Raw genomic sequence first — 23042 nt, forward strand, 5'->3', positions numbered from 1 at the left:
GATGCATCTCATGGTCTAAAAATATAACAATCTGTGTAAATCCACAGACTATGCATCTATGTTAAGAAAAGTTTCCAAATTATGCTGATTCCCCTTAAAATCTTCTTTAGTTTTATGCTCAAATCCTACTGCTGACTTGGATCAGAAGTGAAGTACTGAGGTGGGGAAGAAGATGGAGAAGAGGAGATGAGGGAGATGAGGGATTCATGGGCATGGGCAGAACAGGATCACACAGTCCCAGAAAGATTAAGGTCAAAAGAAGTCCAGGATTGTACTAACAGTGACTCATAGGGTATAAAATAAAGATAATTAGAATTAATAATCAATATCATTTCATGGTCTAATACTCATAAGGTCATTCTATTTGAGTCTTTGGCCCATTTTTAAAAACTGGGTTGTCTTTTTATTATTGAGTTGTAGGATTTCTTTACATATTCTGGATGTTAAACCTTTATGGAATATATGGTTTCAAAATATTTTTTCCCATTGAGTAGGCTGTCTTTTCATTTTTGCCCAGATTTTCATTTTGATGAGGTCCCATTTAACTAATTTTTTGTTGTTGTTTGTGCTTGGGTGTAAAGTCTAAGGAAGCGATCACCTAACACAAGATCCTGAAGATGCTTTCCTGTATTTCCTTCTAAAAGTTCTATAGTCTTGGTTCATATATTTAGGTCTTTGATATATTTTGAGATAATTTTTGTACAGGGTGTGAGAAAGGGGTCCTCTTTCATTCTTTTGCATATGGATATCCAGTTCTCCCAGAATTATTTATTGAGGAAATTATTCTTTCCAATTGAGAAAACTTGGCAGAGTTGTCTAAAATGAATTGGTCATGGGTATAAGGGTCTATTTCTGAACTCTTGATTCAATTAGTCGATATATCTATTCTTGTACCAGTACTACACTATTTTGACAACTGTAGCTTTGTAATAAGCATTTAAAAAAAAAATTATTCTCCCCCCTGCCCTCATTGTTTACTGTCTGCTCTCTGTATATCTGTTTATCTTTTTAGGAGGCACTAGGAAGCGAACCAAGAACCACCCATGTGGCAGGGAGGTGCCAAATTGCTTGAGCCACATCCTCTCCCTGTTTGTTGTGTCTCTCATTGTGTTGCTTTGTTTTGCCTCTTCGCTGCATCAGCTCACCACGCCAGCCTGTCGTATCAGCTCACTGTCTTGCTTGTCTTCTTTAAGAGGCACCAGGAACCAAACCCAGGACTCCCATGTGGTAGGCAGGCACCCAAATGCTTGAGCCACATCGGCTTTGTTTTTTTTTTTAAGATTTTATTTATTTCTCCCAACCCCCTCATTTGTGCTCGCTGTCTGCTGTCTGTTCATTGTAAGCCAGTCTTCTTTTTAGGAGGCACCAAGAACTGAACCTGGGACCTCCCACGTGGGATGGAGGTACCCAATCACTTGAGTCACCTCTGCTCCCTGCCTGTTTTCTCTCATTGTGTTTCCTTGTTGTTTCTCTTTGTTGCGCTATCTTGTTCTGTCAGCTCACCATGCCAGCTTGCTGTCTTGCTTGTCTTCTTTAGGAGGCATGGGGAACCAAACGCGGGACCTCCCATGTGATAGGCAGGTGCCCAACTGCTTGAGCCACATCTGTTTCCCTGTAATAAGTTTATTTATTTTTAAAAAAGATTTATTTTATTTATTCCTCTCCCTTTCCTCCCGTTGTCTGTTCTCTGTGTCCATTCACTGTGTGTTCTGCATCCACTTGCATTATTCGGCAGCACTGGGAAACTACGTCTCGTTTTTGTTGCGTCATCTTGCTGCATCAGCTCTCCATATGTGTGGTGCCACTCCTGGGTGGGCTGCGCTTTTTTCACGCCAGGCGGCTCTCCTTGCAGAGCACACTCCTTGCACGTGGGGCACCCCTACGTGGGGGCGACCCTGCGTGGCATGGCACTTTTTGTACGCGGCAGCACTGCACAAGGGTCAGCTCACCACACGGGTCAGGAGGCCCTGGGTATCGAATCCTGGACCCTCCATGTGGTACACAGACGCTCTATCAGTTGAGCCACATCCACTTCCCTGTAATAAGTTTCAAAGTCAGGAAATGTGAGTCATCCAAGTTTTATCTTTTTCACGATGACTTTGGCTATTTGGGGTCCTTTATCCATCCATAAGAATTTTTTAAAAAGATTTATTTATTTCTCTACCCTTTCCCCCATTGATGCTCTCTGTGTCTATTCACTGTGTGTTCTTCTGTGTCCACTTGTATTCTTGTCATCAGCACCGGGAAACTGAGCTTTTTTTGTTGTGTCATCTTGCTGCATCAGCTATGTGTGTGTGCAGCACCACTTCTAGGCAGGCTGTGCTTTTTTTGCGTGGGTGGCTCTCCTTGCGGGGTACACTCCTTGCACATGGGGCACCCCTTTGTGGGGGACACCCTGCATGGCATGGCACTCCTTGCGTGCGGCAGCACTGCACATGGGCCAGCTCACCACATGGATCAGGAGGCCCTGGGTATTGAACCCTGGATCCTCCATATGGTAGGCAGACACTCTATCAGTTGAGCCACAACTGCTTCCCCCTATGAATTTGAGGATTGACTTTTCAATTTCTGCAAAGGCAACTGTTGGAATTTTGACTGGGATTGTGTTCAGTCTGTAAGGTGCTTCGGGAAGAATTGACATCTTAACATTTAGTCTTTCAATCCATGAACATGGAATATTCTTCCATTAATTCAGGTCAGTTTTGATTTCTTTTAGCAATGCATTTCTAAATATAGGTCCTTTATGTTCTTGGTTAAATTTATTCGTAAGTATTTCATTCCTTTAATGACTATTGCAAATGGAATTTTCCCCGACTTCCTCCTCAGATTGCTCATTACTAGTATATAGAAATGCTACTGATCTTGTGTATTAATCTTACATCCCACCACTCTGCTGACCTCATTTATTAGCTCTAGTAGCTTGTTGTAGATTTTTTGGGACTTTCTAGGTATAGGATCACATCATCTGGGAATAATGAGAGTTTTAGCTCTTCCTTTTCAATTTAGACATCTTTTATTTCTCTTTTTGGCCTGACTGCTCTAGCTAGAACCTCTAGCACTGTATTGAACATCATTGGTGACACTGGGTATCCTTGTCTTATTCCTGATCTCAGTAGGAAAGCTTTCAGTCTTTTGCTATTGAGTACAATGCTAGCTGTGGGTTTTTCACATATGCCCTTTATCATGCTGAGAAAGTTTCCTTCAATTTCTGTCTCTGGAGTGCTTTTATCAAGAAATGATGCTGTATTTTGTCAAATGCCTTTTCTGCATCAATCGTGTGATCATGGATTTTCTTCTCTGATTTATTAATGCGATTGTATTACACTGTTTGCTTGTGTTACACTACCCTTGCATGCCTGGGATAAAAGCCACTTGATCAGTGTATGCTATGGACCACAGTTGTGGTAATTGTCTAATCATGTTCTTTCATAATTTGTAACAAATATTCCACAGCAATGTAAGGTGTTGGTGGAGGGGTGATGTACAGGACTTCTGCACATTATGCATGACTGTTTAGTAAGCTCACAACTTCTCTAATTATAAAAAAAAACAACAAAAGCCATCTGACCATGATGAATAATTCTTTCGATATGTTGTTGGATTTGCTTATCAAGTATTTTGCTGGGGATTTTTGCATCTCTATTCCTTAAAGAAATGGGTCTTTGAGTTTCTTTTTTCTTGTAATATCTTTATCTGGCTTTGTTATTAGGGTAATATTGACTTCATAGAAAGAGTTTGGTAGTTGTAGCAGTTCAGTGTAATTGTGAATTCCAAAAATAAATACTGGATTATGTTTGTAAACTGGTCTGTACCTGGGTATGATTAAATTATGATTAGGGCTTTGACGGGGCCATGTCGGTAAGGTGTCGAGGCCCCTTGGTAGGTGGAAACTCACAGATAAAAGACATGGCAAAGGACAGAGTTGGCGCTTTTTTGATGCTGGAAGTTTTTGATGTTGGAGTTTTGATGCTAAAGTCTTAAGCTGGAGCTCTGGGAAGTAAATACACAGAGGAAAGAGAAGCAAGCCCCAGGAAGAGAGGGACCCTGAGCATGGAGAGAAGCAAACCCTGGAAAAAAGGAACCCTGAGCCCAGAGGGAAGTAAGACCCTGGAAGAGAGGAACCCAGGAGGCCCGAACCCTCGCAGATTTAGACAGCCATTTTGCTCCAACACATGAGAATAGACTTTGGTGAGGGAAGTAACTTATGCTTTATGGCCTGGTATCTGTAAGCTCCTATCCTAAGTAAATACCCTTTATAAAAGCCAACAGATTTCTGGTATTTTGCATCAGCACCCCTTTGGCTGACTAACACAGTAGTATTCCCTCCTGTTCAATTTTTTTGAAAAGTCTGAGTAAGATTGGTATTTTTTTTTTTAAGATTTATTTATTTCTCTCCCCCTCCCCGTCCCCACCCCAGTTGTCTGTTCTCTGTGTCTATTTGTTGCATGTTCTTCTTTGTCTGCTTCTGTTGTTCTCAGCAGCATGGGAATCTGTGTTTCTTTGTGTTGGGTCATCTTGTTGTGTCAGCTCTCCGTGTGTACGGCGCCATTCTTGGGCAGGCTGCACTTTCTTTTGCACTGGGCGGCTCTCCTTACAGGGTGCACTCCTTGCGCGTGGGGCTCCCCAACACAGCACGGCACTCCTTGAGCGCATCAGCACTGTGCATGGGCCAGCTCCACATGGGTCAAGGAGGCCCAGGGTTTGAACCGTGGACCTCCCATGTGGTAGACGGATGCCCTAACCACTGAGCCAGGTCCGCTTCAAGATTGGTATTAAATCTTTGAATGATTGGTAGAATTCAGCCCTGAAGCTATCTGGTCCTACGCTTTTCCTTTAGGGAGGTTTTTAATTACCATTTCCATCCCATAAGATTTTTTTTCTTTTGTACTGGGAATTTATTAGGTTAAAAGCATACAATCCTGAGGCTGTGGAAACGCCAAATCAAGGCATCAGATGCTGCCTCACTAAGGTTGGCTGCTGGCAATCCTGGATTCCTACCATGTGAAAAGGCACAATGGCAGTGTCTGTTGGTCTCTGCCTTCTCCTCCAGGCCCACCTGCTTCCCAAGCTCAGCTGTGGGCACACGGCAGGGCACAATGCCAGTCTGCTCATCTCTCCCCTCTCTTCCAGGTCTTGCAGCCAGTTCTGGTTTGGGCTGCTCCATCTGTGGCTTTTCTCTCTCTCGGTTCTTCTTTGAGCTTCTGGGTTCCTTCTCTCCATTTCTGCAGCCTTTTCTTTATGTGTGTCTGCATGGTTTCCCATTTATAAAGGACTCCAGCAAGAGTGCCCAGACCCACCCTGGGTCACATCTACTGAAGCAATCCAATCAAAGATCCCTAAAATTAATCCAAATCCAATCAAAGGGTCCCACACCTACAGGAATGGATTAGCTTCAAGAACATGATCTTTTCAGGGCTCCACAAAAAGCTTCACTGTCATACCTGCCAAAGAGAAAAGCCAATGCAGATGCCTTGTGGACACTCTAAGCTTGGCTTGGGCTTGTTTAAGGAACAGAGGAAATCAGGGTGCTGGAAGAGGAGTAGTAATGAAGAGCAAGGTAGGAGCTGAGGATGAAGGGGAAGCAGGTTCAGGCCAGAAGATCTCACAGGTCCTTCTTCATGCTCGAACACTATCTTCTCAGTGAGGCCTGTATCAGGTAGGGTTCTCTAGGGAAACTGAACCAACTGGATATGGACATGGACATGGATACATTAAGTCATTTATCATAAGGAATTGGCTTATGTGATTGCGAGGGCTGGCCAGATGCTGAAAATTCCAGAAGAATGAGTTAGAATACCTTAGGGAGGAATGGAGGGTGTGATCTTGAGGCAGAATTCTTTCTTTTCCCAGAGCCCTCAGTCTGGCTGACTGATGAGACCTCCCTACCTTTTGGAGAGGTATCTCCTCCACCTTAGGTCAACTGACTGTAGGTGCTGATCCCAACTACAAAACACCTCTGCGCAATATCCAGGCCAGTGTATGACACAACACTTGGATGCCATGACCCAGCTAAGTCAAAACATGAAAGTAATCATCACAGCCTACACTTTGACCACCATATCTGATGCTCCCAGCTCCCAGCCCCCAGGACTCTGGGCACTGGTATTTATACATGTCTGTCTCCCCTTAAAGTTCTGAGCCATCTGAGTATAGGGACCACATCTTTTATTCATTTTGCATACTGAGTACATAATACATGCTGTCGGATTCCTTGGGCCACCCAAAGTGGCCCCTAAAGCAAATTTGAGACCCATGAACTTGGTAGGATGTATCTTTATTTGCTTAAAAGAATTATTCTGATAAGGGGCCCTAGTTTTTGCTGGACTGGCACATGGGTAGGTGCCTCATCTCAACAATTCCTTCTCCTCACTCTCCAACTTCTATCATGGGGTGACTTCTTCTGAAGACTCATCACATCCAAGTCCCAGAGAAATTTCTCTTTATCTTCAGTTATTTCTTTTCCTCATTTCTCTTGCAATTTCTTCTTTGACCCATTGATGTTCTATCTCTTGATAAGAGTTGTATACTGAAGTCTCCAACAATTATTGTAGGTGTGTCTATTTCTCCCTTCAGTTTTGCTGGTGTTTGCCTCATATATTTTGGGGTACTGTGGTCAGGTACATAAATACTTACAATTGTTATTTCTTCTCGGTGGATTGTACCTTTTATTAACATATAGTGTCTTTTTATAATAGCTTTTGACTTTTATAACAGTCTGTTTTGTCATATATTAATATAGTTACCCTACCTCTCTTTTGGTTACTATTTGCATGGAATATCTTTTTCCATCCTTTTATTTTCAACCTATTTGTGCCTCTGGGTCTAAGGTGAGTCTCTCGTAAACAACATATGCTTTTTTTCAAAAATCCATTCCGCCAAGCTGTGTCTTTTGATTGGAGTGTTTAATCTATTAACATTCAGTTATATTACTGTAAATGCAGTACTTGAGCCATTTCTTCCTTTGGTTTTTATGTCATATATATATACACACATATATATACATACATATATATATATACATATATGTGTGTGTGTGTGTGTGTATATATATATATACACACACATATATATATATAGTCTTTCTTTTCCTTTATTGAAATCTCTTTTTCGGTATAGTTGATATTTTGTGATGTATCTGATTAACCCATTTCTGTATATTTTTAAAATACTTTCTTTTAGGTTACCCTGTGGTTTATATTACATAACATATATCTACAACCTACTAATTTGAAAAGACAGCAATTGAGTTTCAATAGCATACACGTGCTCTGCTCCCATATCCCCGTTTTCCTCTTTAGGTTGTTTTTGTCCCACTTGACCACTTATATTTTGCATGTCCATTATCAGGAAATACAACTTTTCTTGTTCAACAGTATTCTGATTCTTATATGAATTAAAGAGTAGCATTGCATATTGAGGATACAGTGCTAATGGGTTCTGCATTTACCCTTTTAGTTACCCTTACTGATGACGTTCATTTCTTCACACTACTCCAAACCACTCTGTCCTGTCTTTTCCCTTCAATCTGCAGAACTCCCTTTAGGAATTCTTATAGGGGAAGTCTCTTATTTACATACTCTCTCAGTTTCTGTTTTCCTGTGAGTATTTTAAATACCCCCTCATTTTTGAAGGACAGTTTTGCCAGATAAATAAGTTCTGGCTGGTAGCTTTTCTCTTTCAGTGCCTTAAATATGTCATACCACTGCCTTCTCAACTCCATGGTTTCTGATGAGAAATCAGCACTTAGTCTCATTGAGGATCCTTTATATGTGATGACTTGCTTTTCTCTCTTGCTGCTTTCAGAATTCTATCTTGGGCATTTTACATTCTGAAGTGTCTTGGAGTAAGTGTCTTAAAATTTATTCTGTTTGGCGTATATTGTGCTTCTTGGACAGGTATATTTATAATGTTTCATAAGAGCTGGGAAATTTGAGGCCATTATTTCCTTAAATATTCTTTTGTCCTTTTCCCTTCTCTTCTCATTCTGGGAAACCCATGACATGTATGTTTGTGAGCTCATGCTGTCACTTAAATCCCGGAGACACTGCTCCCTTTTTTCTATTCTTTTCTCTTTTCTTCTGACTGTATGATTTCAATTGTCCTATCTTCTAGTTCACAGATTCTTTTTTCTGCCTATTCAAAACTGCTGTTGTGAGCCTTCAGTGTATTTTTTTTTTTAGATTTTTTATTTATTTCTCTCCTCTTCCCCCCTGCCCCCCGCCCCAGTTGTCTGCTCTCTGTGTCCATTCGCTGTGTGTTCTTTTGTGACCGCTTCTATCCTTATCAGCGGCACTGGGAATCTGTATTTCTTTTTGGTGCGTCATCTTGCTGTGTCAGCTCTCCATGTGTGCGGTGCCATTCTCGGGCAGGCTGCACTTTCTTTCGCACTGGGCGGCTCTCCTTATGGGGTGCGCTCCTTGCACGTGGGGCTCCCCTACACGGGGGACACCCCTGCGTGACACGGCACTGCTTGTGTGCATCAGCACTGTGCATGGGCCAGCTCCACATGGGTCAAGGAGGCCTGGGGTTTGAACCATGGACCTCCCATTTGGTAGGCAGACACCCTATCCATTGGGCCAAATCTGCTTCCCTTCAGTGGATTTTTAATCTCTACTATTGTGCCTTTCATTCTCATAATTTATGTTTCTTAATTTTTTTTAATTTTATTTTTAAAGGTTTATCCCCCCCATAGTTTGTAGTTGTTGTCTGCTCATGTAATCACCTTAAGTGCAGTTTACAAGTTCAAGAAACTTAACATTGATATAAAACTTATATTCTATATTCCAATTTTTTCTTGTGTCCCAATAATGTCCATTTGAACCTTTTTAAAAAAAAGATTTATTTATATCCCTCCTCATTGTTTATGGTCGTTGTCTGCTTTCTTGTGTCCATTTGCTGTATGCCCTCTGTGTCTGCTTGTCTTCTCTTTAGGAGGCACCGGGAACCAAAGCTGGGATCTTCCATGTGGGAGAGAGGCACTTGACCACTTGAGCAACCTCAGCAACCTGGGTTGTTGGGTTTCTCATTGTTTTTCCTCTGTGTCCCTTTGTTGCATCTTCTTGTTGCATAAGCTTGCTGTGCCTGCCCACCATGCCAACTGGCCTTCTCTAGGACACACTAGGAGCCAAACCTGGAACCTCCCATGTGGTATATGGAAGCCCAATTATTTAAGCCACATCCGCTTCCCTGTTTCTTTTTAAACTTCCAAATTCTTCTTTATGCTTACATATTAATTATGATTATTACCCTTTATATCTTCATGCATACTTTCCTTCAATTTCTGGAATTGATTCAGGAGATCTGTTTGAACATCTTTGATCAGTTATTCCAACTTCTGAGTCTCCTCTGAAGTTTTAATTTGTTCCCCTCACTGTTTCTTAGTATGGCTTGTCATTTTTTTCTGATGTCTAGGCATCTGATTATCTTCATTAGTTAACTCTAATGGTCCATTTCTTCCTCTTGTCTGTTTTATTGTTGACTGTCTTTGTGTTAAGGTTCTTCTTTGACACTTAGTCTAACTTATTTAGACCCCGTCTTTAAATGTTTAGAAGAGCCTGTCTTTAAATGTTTAGATTTACCAAGCTCTTCTTCTGATTCTTGCCCTGGATATGCAGTATAATTTTTAAGATGGCACTTTTTGTACAACTGTTTCACCTCCAAGAAAATTGTTCCTTCTCTGGGATTGTTGATCTATTATGTTTGTTCCTGTGCAGACTTTTCTCTCCAGCACCTATGATTTGTTTAAATTCTCTCCCTCACTCAGTGCCCCATTTTCCTTATACTTTCTCAGTTCTGGGACCCATTCTAGCTTACAGCAGTTCAGTTTAAACCCTTTCCCCCTTTTTTCTGTGAGGCTTTTCTGCCTCTGGTTTCTCATACAATAGGGTATCCTACCCAGGGGAACCAGACGGGGGTCAATTCAGAAAAGTCTGTTTTGTCTTTAGGTGGTCCAGCTGACTGAAACTGGATTGAATGAGGGCACAGCAGTTCTTGCCAGCATTTCTATTGTGCTCTCTATTCTCTCTGCAGGGGTCCTTTTGTATGCAGCACTCCTCAGTGGTTTGTGTTCCATCCCGGGTCTCTGTAGACTTAAGTCCCTGTGCCTGGATATGCATGAAGTTCTGAGTTGTTCTACAGTCTCTGCCCATGTTGGGAGGGACCTGGGCCGTGCTACCTATGTTGACTTCCAAGCTGCACTGGACCAAATGAGGGGGAGAGGAATAGGAACAGACCAGTGGTCTGGGATGGAATTTTCCTGATATTTTTGTTTCCTCGATTCAGCATTTGTGGAACCCTTCCCCAGTCTCCACCAACCTCTAGAAAGTCCTAAGAAAATGGGATTTGTCCTTTTATTTGCTAATCTCTGGGGAGGCTTTTTCAGGGGATATCTTACGTCACCATGTTGATGACATTATTCCCCTATATATACATAGTTTTATGTCTGCTATTTACTTAACAGTATTAGAATTTCTCATTTCCTTCAAGAACCAAATACAATTTTAAATGGCTGCATAGTATTTTTTAAAAAAAGATTTTATTTAATGTATTTATTTCTCCTTACCCCCTCATTGTTTGGACTTGCTGTGTCTGTTTGTCTTTCTTGTTTCTTTAGGAGGCACTGGAAACTGAACCTGGGACGTCCGATATGGAAGGAGGTGCCTAATCACTTGAACCACCTCTATTCCCTGCTTTGTCGTGTCTCTTATTGTGTTTTTCTTCGTGTCTCTTGTTGCATCATCTTATTGCATCAGCTTGCTGTGCCTGCCCGTCATGCCAGCCTGCTGTCTTGCTCATCCTCTTTAGGAGGTACTGGGAACCTCCACTCCCTACTTTGTTATGTCTCTCATTACCTTTTTCTTCTTGTGTCTCTTGTTGCATCAGCTTGCCTTGCCTGCCCATCATGCCATCTTGCTGTCTTCTTTAGGCAGCACTGGAAACCAAACCAGGGACTTCTCATGTGGTAGGTGGGAGCTCAATTGATTGAGCCATATCTACTCTCGGTTGCATAGTATTAGTGTTTGTGATTGTACCCCAATTTTTTGTACCTATCCCATATTTTTGGTACTTAGGCTATTTGCAACTTTTTGTCTCAGAAACAATGCTTTAAAACAAATATCCTGATTCTGTGACTTACTAACTGTGTGACCTTAAGCAAATAACCTAAGTTCTCTGTGGAATAATAACAGTATCACTTCACTGGTACTTCATTTTTCAGATAGCAAACACAATCAAATCCTTATGTCTCTGGGAACAGCAAAACAGGCAGGCTGTTTGGGTTCACTGAAGGGAGTAACTCATTCATTTGTTTTATTCATTAAGAGAGGGAAAATGTAAGCCAAAGATTGGAAGAGGATTTTTGTGATACGTTGCCAGCAAAGACTAGAAAGTAGAATATACAAAAAACTTTTACAAATTGATAAGAAAAAGACTAGTAACCTGATTTTAAAAAAACAAAAACAAAACACGAAACACAAAGCAACACCACCAGCAACAAAAATTGGCAAAAGACTTTAAAAAGTACTTCACAAAAGAGGATATCCAAATGGCAAGTTTTAGATAGGGGATCAACATCACTGCCCTTCAGGGAAATGCAAATTAAAACCCAGCACTATTTATCCATTACCATAGCTTAAAATCTTAAAAGATGTTACAATAAAATAAAAAAACAACAACAATATATACTGGTGATGGTACTATATAAAACTAATATTACAAATAAAACTGCTCATCATTTATGAAAATTAAAAAGACCGACAGTATCAAATGTCAGTGAGGATGTAGAGAACTCAACTTTGATATATTGCTGGTATGTATAAATTGAGCAAATACTTTGGAAAACTGTTTGGCAGTATCTACTAAAGCAAAACATCCAAGTACGATATGATCCAGTAATTCCACCTTTAGGTATAGACCCAAGAGAAATGCATCTGTGTCTCCTCAAAGACATTAAAAGAATGTTCATAGCCGCTTCATTCATAATAACCAAATAATGGAAACCTATTTTATGTATTCATACAATAAATTACTAAACAGCAATTAAAAAGAGCTGGTGCCACACACAACATGGATGAGTCTCACAGATATAATGAATGAAAGAAGCTAGACACAAAAGAACACATACTTTATGATTCCTTTTATATGAAGTTTAATAATATAAACCAATCTATGATGAGAGAGGAGGGGAAGCACCAATTAGAAAGGCACAAAGGAACCCTCTAAGGAGATGGAAATATTTTATATATTGATTGAGTGATGATTACTTAAGTAAATATTTACCTAGTTGTATACTTTAGACTTTTTGCCCTTAATTGTTTAAGACTCAATGAAAAGTTAAAAAGATAAGCCATTTTTGAGAGAAGGTCAAGAGATGAGACAATGGACACCTTCATGTGGTGCTTACTTTGGAAGCTGCCCAATCAATCCAGCCTTTAGCGCAGGGGTCAATGTTAATGAGCACAAGGCCTTCCACAAACTCTGGATGATTAAGCTAAAAGAGAGACAAAGACAAATGTATAAACATTCCACTTCCAGGGTTCCTCTAAAAAAAAAAAATAGGAACATGATTAATCAAGTTTTACTATGCCAGATTTGTAAGTAAGACTACAGAGCGGTTCTAGGGAGGATATTTGGGGAAATAACTCTTTAAATATGACTAAAACAATCTGGAAAATCAGTTTCTTAGTTTGCTAGCAAATATCTTGCCTTGCAAGGCTCTACAGGGAATATGGATTTTTGTTTCTATCTGGAAGAGGGCAACTGGTGTCTCTGCAGTTTTCTTATTAAATCACCTAACTAGGGTGTATACCACCCTACTCCCAGAAGATTCTCTTATCACCCAGGAGGCATTTTTTTAAAATTTAAAAATCAATAGGAAGATACATAAACTTCAAAATGCTCTAGCTTATTTTTCAATTTTTTCTGATTATAGTGATTATGCCCACCTTAGAAAATGCGATAAACATAGAAACTGTAAATAGCTGAAAATAAAAACTCTCATTACAGAGATGTTACCATACAGATCAAAATCCCTATTAATACCACACTAATTAAAGAAGTTTTTGATGTGGGAGGAGGAGTAGGGGGGGTGAGTAATGAGGTACATGGGAACCTCATTTTTTAATGTAACATTCTGTGTGATCTACATATCTTAAAAAAAAAAAGATGATAAAGTCTATTTCACCTAAATAAAAATCCCTATTAATATTTTGTTCTATTTCCTTTCTGTCCTTTCCTATGCTTATAATAAACTGTGTGTGAATCTGTATTCTAACTCTTTTTGTTAACATTTATGTACATGCAACTCACATATCACTATAAACTCTTCTTAATTTTAATGGCTGCACAAAAAAAGCCCTCTAAGCCTTATATTTTATTGCTAATGTACTACCCTCATTTGTGGTTTTCTAAGAACTAAAAGAATGAAGCAAAACTTTTATCTGGAGCTGACAAAATTAACAGAAAAACTGACATAAGACCAGGCTGTACTTACAGCAAACCTGGTGAGAATGTAAGCTCCAGCTCCAACTCCAATCCCAATGATGCTTTTCACGCTGTAAACGGGACACGTGAACAGTGATAGAGTTAACTTCATTCAGAGGCAGCATGGCATCGTAGAAAGAACATGACACTTGGGTTCAAATCCTGACGCTGCCACTAACTAGATATGAGAATTTGGACAAGTTTCTTTAACTTTCTGAGTTTCAGTTTCTTACCTATACAGCAAGGATATCACCACCTACTTTTAAGTTGATTTTAAGTGTTAAATGAAGTATGAATGAAACCTGAGAGTCATCCCTGACATTCTCTTGCTTACACCTACATCCAACTCATCAGAAAATCATACCTCCGAGGTATCTCTTAAACTCTATTTCTCTTCATCCCAAGAGCATCCAGTACACTAACTATCATCTCTTGCTTGGACAACTGTAATGGTTTAACTGCTCTCCCTGTTTTCCCTTACATACTCTTCTATGAACCATTCTCTCCACAACTAATCTTTTTTTTCAGAAATATTTAAACAGCTTTATAGTTGTACAATTTACATACTTACAGGTGCTTAAAATCCTTTGATGCTATTTCTTTGCACTTAGAATAAAGTCCAAAGTTTTTAACTGATTTGATAGACCTATATAATCTGGACCTATGAAATTTCTCAAATTTCATCCCATGCATTTATCCCTTCAGAATTTTTGGACACATTGTTCCTCTGTCTGGAATTCTCTTGCCCTGGCTTTCTGTCTGGCTAGTTCCTTTCAGATCTCAGCCTAGATGACACCTTCTTAAAGTGGTATTTCCTAACTGCCTTTATCTTCAAAAGTAACATCCCCAACTGATTTCTCTTATAGCATTTTAATTGTGATCATTTGTTTGTTTACTTGTTAACTACTTCCCCACTAAGATGCAAACTCCATGACAGTAGTGACTATTCTGCGTTGTTCACTATCCTATCCCCTCAACTTACATACACACAGAAGAAATCAAATAAAAACTGTATGAAAGAACTGCAAAATGAACCTACTTTAAGTGGGTAAGAACAGCAGGCAGCATTTCAGACAGCTCAAGCATTGTGGGGTACGGGTACCTGAAATAGAGAAGGGTATCTACTGAATTAAAATGCACCCATGTTTTCCAATCACTAGAATTCCTGGAAAAGTACAGGGTTCTTAGGTAAAAGTATTCCCTTTTATCAAAGGCTTCCTTTGAGCCTTTGATACCTGGAAAGCATTGTGGCATGTTGTGCACAATCTAAGACTGTCACGTTGGAAGAAACTAAAAGAACCCAACCATTTCTATATCCCTGAGAGCAGTTTATGGGACCACAGGAAGAACACAGGATAATATGGTTCTTTCTCAGGGTATTTCCAACCCCCTAGCAATCACATCAATTGGGGTCCAGGCTCACTGAACACCCAGCAGTAAGAGTCAACTCAGAAAGTGGCTCTTGGAACTGCTGCTTATATTTAGGTAGCTAAATGCACAAGAAAACAAAGCTTAATTGGGCTTAGGCAGAGTCACAAATTCTGGGCTCTTCATTATGAATGCTAAATTTGTTTCAGTTATGCATAAGATAACAAGGTTATTTTATTTTTTGCTTTTAAATTTGGTTCATATGAACCATCTGATTCCAAAATGGTCAGACAAGTCCAGGATCAGACCCAGACTAAGAATCCAAGAAAAGTGAGGAGTATCCAAAGAGATTACAGAATCAGAGATGGAAGGGATCTTAAATTGACCTCCTATATAAAGCAGGATCTGCTTTCTATCTGACAGGGAAGTCATCCTGCCTCTGCTTGATCACTTTAAGAGATGGAGTGTTTTTGAACATCTATGCACAAAATAGAAAAATGGAAACAGATCAATATCTTGTTAGATATAAACTGATCACTGGTCAATTTATATTTGAGAGACAGAAAACCTTGGACATTAACATTCTGAGGCCTGGGTTCAAATCCTACCTCTGCTACTTATTGATTATGAAACCAAAGTTACCTAATTTCTCAGGGCCATGGTTTACTCACTTGTAAAAAGTAAACCCTAGCCTATAAAGTTGTATGGATTAAATGTGTTAATATATATACAAAGGATTTAAAGCAGAGTCTGGAACACTATAAGTACTATAAAAACGTTAGCTATTATTGGTCGGCAACATTATATTTCATAGGAGTATGGTAACAGGCAGATCTGGAAATAAATGTGAGGGGAAGAATTAGCATTCCACAGCTTGTATTCTGAGTCATTCTTATTCCTTGCTTCTATAATCACTAAGTATTCTGTCCAGGGAAGAGATGGGGTAACAATGGCTCTGTCATGCAAAGCAGGTTGAGGATGAGACTAAGAGCTCCAAGTCCACTCAAACTATACTTCGTCCAGACAGGGCAGCCTCTCAGAATAAATGGTTACATAAATATTAAAATTCCACTCACTAGGATTGGAAGTTGAGGTGGGGATTTGCTCCCAAGAAGGTCAGAAGTACTGAGTTTGGCCCTAGGTAGCTGGGAATTTTAAAAAGGGTCACAAAAATGTAAGACTTAAGATAGATGAGTAAGGAGAGAGATAATAGTGAAAAGTGATATTCTAGACACATATGCCTTCTAATTATAGGGACAGGCCCCTTCTATGGAGAGCCATTCCTGGATATGGAAATATGTTTTCCCCAATGTAAAAATCTCAGACCACGGAGAGAAAATATGGGGATGACTAACTGATAAATATAATCTGTGGGCTACGATAAAATCAAATGGAAGGGAATCAAGAGCTACTTCTCCCACTGAACATCAGTCATTTGCTCTTTGGAGTGCATGTCTCTCAGAAGATCTTGCTTGTAGCCTTACCCTGTTGGGAAAGGGGGTGCACCTTCCTGCTGGCCCGGGGCATCCACATGACAGACAGCAAAGTGCTGGGTGATTTCTTGCATATCCTCAAAGTTGAAAAACGCATTGAAACAAGATTTATCTGTAAGAATAAAAATACTCATTGTTATGGGCTCCATTTCTCCACAGTTTTCCCCTACTTGATTAATGCCATATCATGCTCATTTCCTTTTCCACTCCTTTTTTATTAAAAAAAAGAATCAATTTTATTGTTACATATTAATAAAGCATAAATCCATCCAAAGTATACAATCAATGAAATCTGGTAAAATCACATAATTGTGCATTTATCACTTCAATAATTTTTAGAGCAATTGCATTATTCCAATAACAATTTTAAAAATAAAAAAAAAAAACTCAATACCTCTCAATCTCTCTATGCTTCCCCTGAAGTACAGAGGTGCTATTCTGTTCCCATCTCTCTAGTTCATTTGTATTTATATTTTGCAAAGCAATCTTATATATGCAACATTACCCACATTCGTCTTTCAAGTAAAGTATCACTGTTATATAGTCCCACGCTACATTTTTTTAGCTTTCCTTCTGTTAATACATATGTCCTTAGATTTCCCCTTTCGATCACTGCCATACCCATATAACAGCTCTGCTAGTTACAAACACTATGTTGTGCTTCAATCATTTCTATTCATTTTCAAAGATTTACAAACTTTCTACCAGTTTCTGCACAGATTAATCCTCAGTTTTCCATTCTCTAATTTCATTCTATTTTCTGGTGACCCATATTCCAATCATTAACTCCATAAGTTTACACACTATATTTAGTTCTTAATAGTGCAATCATACAGTATTTGTCCTTTTGTGTCCTTTTGTGTCTGGCTTGCTTCACTCAACATAATGCCCTTCAGGTTCATCCATGTTGTCATATGATTCACAACTTCATTTCTTCTTATAGCTGCATAATATTCTATTGTGTATAGTGCATATACAATAGTTTATCCATTCATTGGTTGATGGACACCTTAGCTGTTTCCATCTTTTTGCAATTGTGAATAATGCCACTATGAACATCGGTGTGCAGATGTCTGTCTGTGTCACTGCTCTCAGCTTTTCTGGGTATATACATAGTAGGGGTATTGCCAGGTCACATGGCAAATCTATACTCAACTTCTTTAGGAACTGCCTAACAGTCCTCTACAGTGGCTGTACCATTCTATATTACCACCCCATAAGTTTTGATAAATTGTGTTCTCATTTTCATTCATCTCAATATTTTTACTAATTTCACTCATAATTTCTTCTTTGACCAACTGATTGTTTAGGAGGGTGCTGTATAGCTGCCACACATTTGCGAATTTTCTCCTTTCCTATTATTAATTTCCAGTTTAATTCCACTGAAATCTGAGAAGGTGCTTTGTATAATTTCAATCTTTTTACATTTATTGAGAGCTGCATTGTGGCCTAACGTGGTCTATCCCGGAGAAATATCCGTGGGCACTTGAGAATTTATAACCTGCTGGTTTGGGATGAAATGGTCTGTATATGTCTGTTAGGTCTAGCTCGTTTATCATATTGTTCAAATTCTCTGTGTCCTTGTTGATTTTCTGTCTAGTTTTCTATTTAATGATGTGAGTAGTGTGCTGAAGTTTCCATTATAAAGATGACTATTTCTCCCTTTAGTTTTGCCAGAGTTTGCCGTATATATTTTGGACATCCTGGTTAGATATTTATGACCGTTATTTCTTTCTGGTGGATTATCCCTTTTTTTTTTTTCCCTTCCTTTCCTTTTTTAATTTATTATTATTTTTAAATTTATCCCCCACCCCTCCCCCAGACGGTTCTCTCATTTGTCTGCTCATTGTTTACTCACCTTCTCCAGGAGGCCACCCACATGGTAGGCAAGTGTTCAATGGCCTGAGCCACATCCACTCCCTGCAGGCTGTGGCGACTGCTGGCTTGTGGCATCTGCTCGTTGTGGCAGGTGTGGCATCTAGCTCATTGCAGTGGGTGTGGCATGTGCAGTGTGTGCTCATCTTCTTTAGGAGGCACCGGAACCCGAACCCGGGACTTCCCATGTGATAGGCGGGTGCCCATTTCTTTGAGCCACATCCGCTTCCTGGATTATTCCTTTTTATTATTATATAATGGCCTTCTGCATCTCATTTTTCTAATCTACTTATGTTACATTAAAAATATAGGGGATTCTCATATGCCCCACTCCCTAACCTTCCCACATTTTCCCACATCAACAACATCCTTCATTAGGGTGGTACATTTGTTATAACTGATGAACACTTTTTGGACTTTTTGAAGCATTGCCACTAAGCGTGGATTATAGTTTACATTGTAGTTTACACACTCTCCCACACAATTTTATAAGTTATGACAAGATACATAATGGCCCTTATCTGGCAATGCAATGTCATTCAGGACAATTCCCAAGTCCTGAAAATGCCCCCTTATTACACCTGTTTTTCCCTCTCCCTACCCTCAGAATCTTTAGCAGCTACTGCCTCCGCATCCTGGTACTCTACTATAGACTTACTGTGATTCTGTATCTCTTGTAACTTTTTCTGCATTTAAGTCTGTTTTGTCTCATATTAATATAGCTACCCCTGCTCTTTTTTTGGTTACTGTTTGCATGGAGTATCTTTTTCCAATCTTTCCATTTCAGTCAGTTTGTATCCCTGGGTCTAAGGTGAGTACCTTGTAGGCAGCATATGGATGGCTCATGTTTTTTATCTATTCTGTCAGCCTATATCTTTTATTAGGGGGAGTTTAATCCATTCACATTCAATAACATTACTGTAATTGAATTATTTACTTCATTTTATTTTTTGGTTTTCATATGTCATATCTTATCTTCATCTGTCTTTCTACTCTTTTGGTTGTCCTCACTGCTATATTTGCCTTCCTCACTCTCCTCCAAGCCTCTCTCTCCTGTCTTTTTCATTCAGGCTGTAACCCTCCCTTTAATACTTCCTGCAAAGTCGATTTTTTTTTCCCCCCACAACCTCTCTTGTTTTCTGTTTATTTGGGAATACTTTAAACTCACCTTCATATTTGAAGGACAATTTTGCTGGATAAAGAATTCTTGGCTGGAAATTTTCTTTTTTAGCATCCTAATTATATCACACCACTGTCTCCTTGCCTTCACGTTACTGATGAGAAATCCGCTTTAAGTCTTACTGGGCATCCCTTGTATGTGATGGTTTGCATCCACCTTGCAGCTCTCCTTATCTTTAATATATGATATTCTGAGTAGCATGTGTCTTAAAGTAGGTCTACTTGGTTTTATTCTGATTGGGGTACACTGCACTTCATGGGCATGTAAATGTCTTTCTTTCCTCAGAGTTGGGAAATGTTCAGCTGTTATTTCCTCAAATAATCTTTCTGCCCCTTTTCCCTTCTCTTCTCCTTCTGGAACTCCCATGACATGTATGTTGTTGTATTTCAACTACCTGAGTCCCTGCTCAATTTTTTCCATTCTTTTCTCTCTGTGTTCTTCTTCTTTCTCTTCTATTTCAGCTGTCTGTCTTTGGTATCACTTATTCTTTCTTCTCTCATTTCAAGTCTGCTGTTATATGCCTCTAATGTGTTCCCTGCCCTGACCCTCCCCACCCTGAAATGGCCCCCTCATGTTTCCTTGTTGTTTTTGTTTGCTGTCTGCTTTTTGATTTTTGCTCATTGGCCGTTTGCTTCTTCTTTGGGAGGCACCAGGAACTGAACCCAGGACCTTCCATGTGGGAGGCAGGTGCTCTACTAGTTGAGCCACATCTGATCCCTGTTCCTTTGTTTCTGCTTGTTGTCTGTCTGTCTTCTTTAAGAAGCAGGTGCTCAATGACTTGAGCCACAACTGTTTCCTCTAATGTGTTTTTGATCTCACCTATTGTGTCTTTCATTCCAATGAACGCTATTATTTTTCTACTCAGGTTTTCAAATTCTTCATTGTGCTTGTTCAGTGTCTTCTTGATGTCCTTTATCTCTTTAGCCATATTGTCTTTAACTCATTAATTTGATCTTGGACATTTGTATGAATCTCTTAAATAGTTGTCTTAAATCCTGTATCTCATCTGGGGATGTGCTAAATTCCTTTTCTTGGCACATTTCTTACATGTTCTTAGTATGCCTTATAATTTTTTGCTGATGTCTAGGCATCTAATTATGATGGTAAGTTTACTATGAGTCCAATTTCTCTCTTTTGTAGGGATTTAGTGGCAGAGGTTGAGTGTTACTGGCATTCTTTGATTCTTGGTTCAACCTGTTCCGGGTCTTTAGGATTGCACCTGTTACTTGCTCTAATTTGGGCTCTGGCTTAGTAAAAGGTTGCAGACCTGCTTCCAAGGGCTTTGGTGAGGGAGGCTGTAAAAGCCAGAAAAAAGCCTCTCTTTCTTACTTGCTTTTAATTTCCTCACATGTACTTCCTTGGTCGGCCAGCAGCTGGCACTCTTTGGCAATCCTCTCATTCCAAAGCCTGGTCACTGTGTGTTCCCTGCAACACTGACCACAATAAGGTGACAGAGGATCCTGCCTGGATGCTATTAATTTCCTTGCAAGTCAAACTTTCTCAGAGGCTCTTCTCCAATCTTCTCTGGCTGCCCCCTTTTTATCCCCAGGTAGGAAATAATTCCACTTTCCTCTGAATGCTCAACAACCAGTCCCCAGTCAGTAGGGAGGGTGATTGAGAGGGTCAAATCTCTTAAGTCTCATGGAGGCTCCCCTCCCAGCCTGGAAGGGCTCCTGTCACAAGCAGACCAAATTTGATGGCCAAAAGCTGACTCAACCTTAGGCTGTGTCCCTCTCTCCCATTTCCTGGGGAGTTGGATCCCGGCAGCCTCCTCTGTCTGTAGCCTGAGGCCAGAGAATTCAAAATTGTCTGCTTGTAGGGTGGGAGAAGGGCAGCAGTGGCTGCAACTGCAGCTTCTACTCACAGCCTGTCAAGTTTTTTTTTTTTTCCCTGAACCCTTCTCTCTCTTCTGGGTGGTGTCCAGCCTTTCCCTGGTATCCTAACCCAAGAATATATATTTTTTTCCAGGCTATTTCTGCCTGTCCACTAGCTATTTTTCTGGTTAAGAAGAGAGTCCCATGTCTTTCTTTCTTTTTTTTTTTTTAAAGATTTATTTATTTATCTCCCTTTCCCACCCCACCCTGGTTGTCTATTCTCTGTGTCTCTTTGCTACGTCTTCTTTGTCCACTTCTGTTGTTGTCAGCAGCATGGGAATTTATATTTCTCTTTGTTGCATCATCTTGTTGTGTCAGCTCTCCATGTGTGTGGCACGATTCCTGGACAGGCTGCACTTTCTTTCGCGCTGGGCAGCTCTCTTTATGGGGCGCACTCCTTGCGTGTGGGGCTCCCCTACAAGGGGGACACCCCTGCATGGCAGGGCACTCCTTGTGCGCATCAGCACTGTGCATGGGCCAACTCCACACGGGTCAAGAAGGCCTGGGGTTTGAACCGCGGACCTCCCATGTGGTAGACAGACGCCCTAACCACTGGGCCAAGTCCGCTGCCCCCATGTCTTTCTAATCTGCCATGTTCCCAGAAGTCATTTTTCACTCCCTTTTAATTATTATTCCAGTAAAATGAGTTGTCTGAACAATCCATCTGATTTAAGCTATCATAAAGGCTGAATACTGCATACTTCAATGGCTTGAAAACAACAACAAATTTTCAATTCTACACTAAGTCTACAAAGTGGAAACCAAACTTGATGCTGTACAAAATAATCTCATACCCATAACACTGTCATCTCTCATGCACCTTATTCCCCTATCCAATATAGAAACACTAACTATATCCCCAGAGCCTGGCTAGAGTGAATATATTGGGCCACTTTCATTCAAATTCTTATTCATTCATTCATTCATTCATTCATTCATTCATTCATTCATTTATTTCTCTCTCTCCCCTCCTCCCCGACCCTGGTTGTCTGTTCTATGTGTCTATTTGCTGTGTCTTCTTTGTCCGCTTCTGTCATTGTTAGCGGCATGGGAATCTGTGTTTCTTTTTTGTTGCATCATCTTGTGTCAGCTCTCCATGTTGGCGGCGCCATTCTTAGGCAGGCTGCACTTTCTTTCGCGCTGGGCAGCTCTCCTTACGGGGCGCACTCCTTGTGTGTAGGGCTTCGCAGGGACACCCCTGGTGGCACGGCACTCCTTGCGTGCATCTGCACTGCTCATAGGCCAGCTCCACATGGGTCAAGGAGGCCCGGGGTTTGAAGCTTGGATCTCCCATGTGGTAGACGGACAACCTAACCATTGGGCCAAGTCCGCTTCCCTCATTCCAATTCTGTCTCTTGGTAAAATTGCAGAGGTACTGGGAAGGGTTGCTGCTTCAATTTCTATCCTCTTATATACTTACTTAAGTCACTTATCATGTTAAGGAGGCTAAAAAAGCCCCAGCACTGGAATGTACCTCAAATGCAGGCCACCTCCGAAAGCTAGAGAAGATGGAAGAAAAGCATGTGTACATTCTAGCCTGTGGCTAGAGCCAAAGTCTTATACTACCATATTAAAAAGTCCACCTAAAGTCTCTGATGATAGGCTGTAGCAAGAACACTTTCATTATTTTGTTGAAGAACTCACAACAAAGTTCAAACTCTGGATTTTCTAACATGAAACACAAAATCACAGTACAGACTTGAAGAACAAACTGATTTCAGTTCTATTTTCTTAAGCAGTTCATGATATAATCTTCAGTCTTTTAGAAGACAG

At 40.2% G+C, this 23042-nt stretch overlaps 1 protein-coding gene across 8 annotated transcripts in view; it reads right to left on the reverse strand.

Moving 5' to 3' along the window:
- NDRG3 (NDRG family member 3) overlaps positions 1–23042 on the reverse strand; it is a 117373-nt gene that overhangs the window by 38674 nt on the left and 55657 nt on the right. For all 8 annotated transcript variants that reach the window (XM_004459038.3, XM_058287037.2, XM_071211699.1 and 5 more), the window contains 4 exons: positions 16332–16452; positions 14519–14581; positions 13490–13550; positions 12401–12487 (listed from right to left, as the gene is read on the reverse strand). In XM_004459038.3, the coding sequence (XP_004459095.1) occupies positions 12401–12487; positions 13490–13550; positions 14519–14581; positions 16332–16452 (332 nt within the window). The remainder of the gene's footprint in view (positions 1–12400; positions 12488–13489; positions 13551–14518; positions 14582–16331; positions 16453–23042) is intronic.

The sequence above is a fragment of the Dasypus novemcinctus genome, chromosome 24 (genome assembly GCF_030445035.2).
Source record: "Dasypus novemcinctus isolate mDasNov1 chromosome 24, mDasNov1.1.hap2, whole genome shotgun sequence".
Lineage (NCBI taxonomy): Eukaryota > Metazoa > Chordata > Mammalia > Cingulata > Dasypodidae > Dasypus > Dasypus novemcinctus.